This window comes from Solanum tuberosum, unplaced genomic scaffold (genome assembly GCF_000226075.1).
Source record: "Solanum tuberosum cultivar DM 1-3 516 R44 unplaced genomic scaffold, SolTub_3.0 scf00720, whole genome shotgun sequence".
Taxonomy (NCBI): domain Eukaryota; kingdom Viridiplantae; phylum Streptophyta; class Magnoliopsida; order Solanales; family Solanaceae; genus Solanum; species Solanum tuberosum.
The window spans coordinates 132,549-140,575 of NW_006239631.1; the positions used below are offsets into that span (position 1 = coordinate 132,549).

The window sequence follows — 8,027 nt, forward strand, 5'->3', positions numbered from 1 at the left end:
AAACCAACATCTCTCCTGTTCCACGAGTATATCAGGATATTATCAATGTACACTATGACGCAGTTGTGGAGTCCGCCTTCAATTGAAAACACATCCCAGAGGGGAGACATCCACAAAACTCACGGTCAATAGGGACAAACTCAACTAAACAAACCTCCCTACACACATCCCCAACATAGGCCAAGTAAGATAAGCAACCGCTAGCCACTAGCCTCCGAGCCCGAATAAATGTATTAACTTCAACTGGTGTGCTACTACAAGAGAACTACTACACCACCGGTGGAATACTAGACATGGCTAAGGTAACAACCTTAGAGAAGAAATCTATGACCACTTGGTAGGGGGATAACCAGTCCATGCCCAGAATCACATCAAAGTCTAGCATATCAAGCAAAATGAGGTCAGCTCGGTAGTCACACCCCTAGATAGTCACCAAACAAGATTGAAACACCTGATCCACTACTAAAGACTCACCTACGGGGGTCGACACACAATGACACTGCAAAGTCTCCAAACTCATACTCAGGCGAAAAGCAAAATATATAGATTTATATGAAAAGGTAGAACCCAGATCAAATAAAGTCAAGACAGGTTGATGGCAAAAGAGAATTATTCTTGCAATCCCATCGTCTGATGCCTCAGCCTCCGTCCTCGCTGGAGCTGCATACAAGCAAGCCTTTCTACCTCTACCCTGGGCATCTGTCCTACCACCTAACTTGCCTCCTCAAGGACCACCCCAAATACCCTAGTGACCACCACAACGGTCCTGACCCTAGCCTTTACCTCTAACCAGAGGCGCTATTGGTGGAGCTGGTAGAGTTGCATGTGGAGCTGAAGCAATCCGCCTAAGCAAAGGGAAATCTCTAGACCAATGATCAAAGTCCCCATAGTCATAACAACCCTTTGTTGATTGACCCGCAAAGTAACGGCCATCACAGAATAAAGTACCTGACTAGGACCCATCTAGACTCTAGCTCGAGCTGGCATCACTCCGACTATATTGGTCACCCTCTGAAGCCTGTAGGGAGTTCTGAACAGGCCGATTGGACTGACCCTGCCGAAATCCTTAAATTTTAAGGGATTTTTATAATTTGGAAAAGACTAGAGATATGATGTAATTAGCTCTTAACACTATGAAATTTATGTAAGTTTTGCCTTTTTTTTGGTGAAGTAAATTCGGACATTCCTTACCCATTTTGACGATTTGTCCTTGTGCCCACTTTCCTGGCAATTTACAAATAAGTCTAGCTTTAACGGTGGGCACTAACAAATTGATGAAAGAGATTTATCTAGTTTAAAATTCAATTTGTCGCAGATGTGAGTCATTTTGAGTTTATAATATATTAAAAGACTCAAATATTTCACGGAGCTCATGTTTAAAATTTTAAATTGCTTAAAGGAGATTTGAGTTGATCAGAATTTTAAAAAATCAACTTGTGTAGGGAAGTTGAACTATTAAAGTTTATAAATATTGTATGAACAACGTACATGTATGTATATACAGTTTGATACATAGCTATATATATCATATATACCCAGTTATACAGTATTTATGCAAATATCGATACATTACATATACATGCAATCTTTTAATTGAAAACATTTTTGGCTAATGGTATATTTACGCAAGAATCCATTTAAAATAGGTAGGTGTCTTATCCGTACAAATTCGGGGGGAGGGTGGGGGCAATTATTTTAAAGTAACAATAGGCTATATGTTTCTTTAAAAAAAAATAGTATTGTATACCGAATATTTTGGTTTGCTTATTGAATACTACTCGTAGAAAAAGCAAAATTTCCATATAAAAAACAAATATTGTTAGAAGTTTGACATATCTAGAGTACTATGTCACAAGTAAAATTAAATGGATTGACTATATTATCAATTGAAAAGGAGTAATTAGAAAAAAATTGATTAGGAGAAAACTATTAATTTTATATCTCAAAAAGCTAGAAGAATGCACACCATAAAAAAAGGTTTAAAGCTTCTATTTGAATTTAATTTAGCTTCAGGCAACTAGAGTGCTTAAGCCGCATTGCTCACACTTACTAGGACCAAAGAGCAAAGATACCTTCTTACGGAAGTGAAATTTCAGAAGGTTGGCATTTCTTACATCTATTTAAGAACATTACAGATCACATGTACAAGTTCAACCCAAAAATTTGCGCATCACTCAGCACCAAAGCTGCAACCAACATAATTTTGGGTGATTATGTTAAGACAATTTTGCATGACATCCATAGATGGATAAGGAGGAAAACACAGGCGGTAAAAGCATGTGTGCGAGGAAGGCAAGTAATCATGAGAGTCTAAGGTTCTGTAGATGTGAAGTTTAGAATCTAGACCACCAAAACCCTCAACAGGTAGAGACTTGATTGAAGTCCAGAAAAAGAGAAGCACATTTTTCTGCTCAGCCGACATACTTCCAACTATCTGCAGCAATAGAAAAGAAAACTTTGAAAATGCTGCCGGGATAATAACTTCGAAAGAGTTCAGTAATCTACCACATCCGTAAACAATGAAGAAAGAGAAGATCAAAGGGGCAAAGGTGTAGACTTCTCGATAGTTAATACTCTGGAAACATACTAAGAGCAGACAAGAAATAAGTACCTCCCAGAACCAGCATATTTGAAGGTCATCTTTTTTGTAGCCATTGTAATTTGTATGTTCTTTCCAGTTTTCTACAGAAACAGCAGTTTTACTCCCATGAAGCATCTTGTTAAGGTCTTCATGATCTAGGATCCGGTAGAAGGATTTCCGGAGCCGTCGGTCAGTAATTATGTCACCAAAACCTTGAGAAAAATGGGCTACCTGATGAGCAATTGATGTGACAAAACGGTGTTTAACAAGAAGATTAACATAGTTATCCCTATTCTCACTGTTCACTATCGTATTTTTCCCATCAGGGCAAAGCTCCACCACTTTCCTGGATCCCAATTCTTCATCTTCACAAACAAATGTTAGGCCTAGGATATCTTCATCCACCATCTTCGTATCCATCTCCAGTATCTTCTTGCAGCCACTGTACAAGTAGGGATCTGCATCCCTAATGTCTTCAAACGAAATATCCTCTCCAGTTAATTGCAAAAAGAACACACGATCAAACGCAATACTTATTTGTACTCTATGCAACAAGGCCAATGCAATCATCCTGCCGGAGAAGGTAAAATACTCAAGGTGCAAGGGGTCCACTTTAGATGCTGCAAGCACAAAATGCAGATGAGGATTATTTGCATTGTAACAGAGAGAATAATATCGAACAGCTTGCAACCATCTTATAAATGCAGCTGTGCAAGATTCATCCTAAATCTATAGAACTCTGATGGAGTATATTCCCAGTTGTTTCAAGCATATTGTAACGAGGAAAAAAATGATAATACAGCTAGTGAATACTCATTCATATGCCATACAATCCAAGTACACTATGCAACTTTATTGAGAAAGATATCAAGGTAAAACTGATATGGCCATAAATAAGACTTGAACTCTTTCGATCATTACTTCATGAACTTTATCTGATTGCCTGGTGTGATTGGAGAATCAGAGAACCATAGGACATCAATAATAACACAACTAAGAAAATATACTAACATGAGAACTAAGTCGAGACAAAATTAAATTTAAAACCTCAGCATGTTAGAATGGCTTAATCTCCTCAAGCAGGCTGGCATTATAAATATATCAGCATCTATTCATGCACACACCTAAGCAGAAACAATGAGTTAAAAATTATCAGTTGTTGCATATTTACAACATACTTTAGGGATCTGTCCAGGCACAATGAATGCTGAAACCTATTCCAAAATCCCAACTTCTAACAGATCCAGACAATAACACAGAAATGAAAAGAAACAAATCCAGAAACTATATTAAGTAAAAACCTAGCAAGTCCTACAGAAAGAGCCACTGCTTAAAACTTTGTAAACGGAAGGATGGAAATTATTGGAAGAAGAGAATATTCTACACAACACAAAATTAAATGAGCAAAGCAAATGTGAGGGCTCAAATTAGCAACGACTTCTTTATTCCTTAGTTTCAATGATTTCTTTCAGTTGCTTAAATGAAGTCAAGTTCTCTCAAATCATTTGTTGTAAGTTGCTTCTTGTGGTGTGGCATATTGTGCTGAGTGCCTGAGTCATTCCATTAGTTCATTATTATTTGTTGAATATTTGGATTCTGGGGTTGAATTTGGCTGATACGGTGCACTTCAATTTCATCCAAAAGGTAGGTCGAATTTATGTACGTTTAATGCATGACTTTTAATCACTTGAATCAATTTACTTTCACCATGAACGTGCATTTGCAGTCGAACTTTGATTTTTTACCTACAAGAACCATTTCCCCCGCAAGCGACTCGTTCCTCCAATCTACAAAATGGATTTTGGTCAAACCATCCAACTCCTAGTCCTAACAATTTAGTCCAGATTAAACAATCCCCAAATTGTTCATGTTTTTTCCCCTGATGAGCAGATGTAGATTTTATTTATGAGAGGACCTAGCAATAAGAAGTGACAAAAGGAAACAAAAACTCAGCTTTTTCTGATGGACAGTAAATGAACTTATGAAGTCTAGTATGGTTTCACTGTCATTTACATCTACCATGAAATACCAAAAAGGAAGCATTTGAGTTCAAACCAAGAGTATCTTTTCTCTAGATGATCCATCAGATTGCTGCCGGACTGGTATCCCAAGTCTTCATGATGAGATGTCTTTTGTACTGACTCTGCAAGAAATTTTGCTGCAGCCTTGGCATGATGCAATTGTAACCCTAGTAAAGTTAAAGATCCTGCTCCATATGCGCCACTTTTTTGCAATGGAGGAAAAGATGATTCACCTACTGCTGATATGTATCCCTTTCATCGAGAAAATATTCTATCTGAGACATACCTCCCTAGGCACCCAAATTATTCTCCATGGCCAACAACACAGGGGAATAACCTACCTTTGGTCAAGAGTGTATAGCAAGACTTGGTAGTAAATAGACCATCTGTTTGTCCTTTCCAATCACAGTATAAGGCTTGGGCTGTAGGTTGGGGCTGCTGCTCAGTTGTTCTAAAAGCTGTCCTAGTTGTTCTTCCTTCTAAGGAGGATTTTCTATCCTTCTTTTGGGTCGGCTACATAGTTAAACAAATTGAGAAGGGGAGTGTGGCAGTGATTTGATACACAAAAAGATGCTAAACAATCTGAAATTCCGTTTTTAGCGGGTATTATCTTGCCATATCAGGGTCTCTTTTTTTCCTATCCTCAACCCTTGAATAATGAATAGTTCATGTTTCTGTAGTTCCTTCCACAAACATGTGTGTCCTCATTCCTTTATCTTTATTTATACAAGTTCCATTTCGCTTACCAATACTTGAAATAGATTAATGCACTTTGGAATTACTTAATTTATGTAGCAATGAAGCAGTAAAACCCTCAGACATGGGTTTCATGAAAGAGTTGAACCTCAAAGGATGCTATGAGGGTATGAGAAGCAACATCAAGCAACCTTACATGGTTTACATAGGGAGAGATAATACGTATACTCATACTCACAAAGATTCAACCTCTATCTCATACTCTTAATCTATTTTTGAGGAAAAATCAGATATAAACATCTTTCATACTCGACAACTTTAGATCCAAAAACTAACAGAAGGTATAAATGAGAACAAAATGTCAACAAAAGCTTACCTGGATTTGGGAAAAACCTTCTACCGTCATTTGGGCATGAAACAAATAGAGTATTCTGAGGGTTGAAAATGGCTTCACATACCAAGGAAAACCACTCCCTCAATACACCAGGCCCGGTAGCTTCTTCATTCTCAAATTGCATAAACAACTGGCCTCGCAGCGACCTAGGATTCACATGTCCAATGTACTCAAATGATTGTTCAAACAAGCGAGACCTGCAAATGAGCATCTCGTAAAACTCCTCGTTCTTGTGCCTCCCTTCTCGAACCATCTTCAAGGCAAACCGCTGCCTTATCTTAAAATTTGTTACCTCCTTGTGCTCAAGAATCCACTGATAATCTGTAGACCTTTTTGAAAGTCTAACCATCAGAAAGCACAATTCAACTCTTCTTTGCCTCATCTTCTCCCAAAACATTTCCTCCAAACCCTTATACAACTTTGAAATGCTTTCTAACTCCTTAAGAATTAAAAGATAGAGGGGCCAACAGCTTACAATAGGCTCACCTCTTTCTTTGTTTATCAAACCCAGCTGGCTTTCCAGTTTCTTCAGACACAGCTCCATTTTTTCCTGCAAGTCACAAAATACACGATGCACGCCTTCAATCTCAATTCTTTCATTTCCTGCCTCACTTTGCATCAAGGAAGGGAAACTGACCGGACTGCCAAATGTTTGTTGACGCCGTATTGCACACTTTACTGGATGCATAAACTTAATAAACTCACGCACATCGCTGTCTGATAACTGTAGAAACTCAGCTGATTGCACACTCAATTCTAAAGCACACGATAACATTGTTGCCAACTCACGAACAAAAGGAAAAACATCTTGCAATCTTAACATACACTTGACATCATGGACATAACCCTTCATCATTGCAGCTAAACTACTACGGCAAAATATATACAAAGCATCATCAACACCCACAGCCCCTCTTAGAATCTTACAAAACTCGAACAATATAGGAGCAAACTGCCTATATACGGTTACAGGGTTGGCGAAAAGTGTCTTACATGAATCTATAAATTGGCAAATACATTCATGAGCAGCTTGTTTGGTAGTCTCAGAAGGAGATACATAAAGTTTTACCAGAGCCGCAGGAACAGAGGAGTGAATAAATATTTGGAGATATTGCTCCGATCTATCTGCGCCATCCTTTGGGGTCATTGTGAGAAAATCTGTAAGCATCTTCATCATACAGGTGACATTAGCATTAACATCTGTGTTGTCATTGCAGTTGCAGAGGTCATGAATAAGCGAATTTAAGTCATTCATCAGCCTCCACGTGTGAGGATGGCGCGTGCTTCTTATTCTTCCAACGAGTTGCAGGGTGTCATCGTTTTGTATACCACATTCGGATAACCTTTGTTGCAACTGAAGCTGTTTCCCGCGGTAGATTAATCGCTGTTCCATTCGTGGTACACCGGAGGTCGATTGAATTGATCGAATTCCGGTGATCGATTGGATTTTCCGGTGAACTGATGCAACTGAGTCGGAGGAATCGGCTTGAAGAACCAGGGTTTTGCCGCCGGAAAACATACGGACGAAGAATTGAATGGGGGATGAGAGAGAAAGAGGAAGGGTTTCGTCATATCTCATCCAGGCATCTGCGGCGGCATAATCATCGAACTTGCGTTTGGTATTGTGGTGTAACTGATACGCCATTGGAAGTTTTGATCAGCAGGAAGGAAGAGTTTGAGCTCTTATTTTGAACGAGTGTTCAGTTAAATTAAATGAGTCAGACAAAAATGGAAGTGTGTGTCTTGCCTATTAAGACTCATTCTTACTCCATTCCAAAGAAATGAATTATTTTTCTTTTTATCAGTATTAAAAAAAAAGAATTAACATATTTTTCTTTTTTTTTTTAAATACTATTATTTTTTTATGGGAAAACTTTCAAAATGTTACTTAATATTTTAGAATTTAATAGGATCCCTAAACCACTTTTTTAATACTCTTATTTATTTAAAATGCCAATATTTTAGTTTGTTATGTATTTGATTTATGTTTTTTTATTTGTTTTAATTAAAAGAATACAATTATTTAATACTATAGAAAAGAAAATTTTAGGGGAGAGAATATTTTAAAAAGGGAACATATCACTTAAAATTCTCATCAATTACAAATTCAAGAATAAATGATTGAGCACCCATCCCCTGGTTCATCAAGTTTCCAATATTGATTCTTAAACTTCCAATGATAATACTCAATCTCTGTTGAAGTGAATTCAATTAAATTGTGTTTTTTCTGTTTGGGAAGAAGATTTTGAAAATGGGTATGGAATTTCGTTGAACAACTTTGGAGAAGGAATTCCCAACTGAAACTTCGATATAATCGGTGAAATACAAAATTGAT

The 8,027-nt window shown here is 37.6% G+C and overlaps 1 protein-coding gene across 2 annotated transcripts; it reads right to left on the reverse strand.

Annotated features, from left to right (window-relative positions):
• Nucleotides 1-1,973: 1,973 nt before the first annotated feature.
• Nucleotides 1,974-7,425, reverse strand: LOC102604512 (E3 ubiquitin-protein ligase UPL5-like). Of its 2 annotated transcripts, XM_015305209.1 has the most exons (4): nt 6,330-7,425; nt 5,675-6,242; nt 2,612-3,201; nt 1,974-2,434 (listed from the first exon to the last, which is right to left on the reverse strand). In XM_015305209.1, the coding sequence occupies exons 1-4, from the start codon at nt 7,335-7,337 to the stop codon at nt 2,171-2,173; spliced, it is 2,430 nt and encodes an 809-aa protein (XP_015160695.1). In that variant the 5' UTR covers nt 7,338-7,425; the 3' UTR covers nt 1,974-2,170. The 2 variants fall into 2 exon arrangements, with proteins under 2 accessions (XP_015160695.1, XP_006367055.1); XM_006366993.2 differs by having other exon boundaries at nt 5,675-7,425.
• Between the last annotated feature and the right edge of the window lie 602 nt (nt 7,426-8,027).

Excerpts from the sequence above, each read along its gene's own strand:
- LOC102604512 (XM_006366993.2), bottom strand. The coding sequence starts at position 7,337 with ATGGCGTATCAGTTACACCACAATACCAAACGCAAGTTCGATGATTAT. Across the intron at positions 3,202-5,674 it reads AAGGTTTTTCCCAAATCCAG|CATCTAAAGTGGACCCCTTG; the intron begins GTAAGCTTTTGT and ends TTGTGCTTGCAG. Across the intron at positions 2,435-2,611 it reads AAATATGCTGGTTCTGGGAG|ATAGTTGGAAGTATGTCGGC; the intron begins GTACTTATTTCT and ends CTATTGCTGCAG.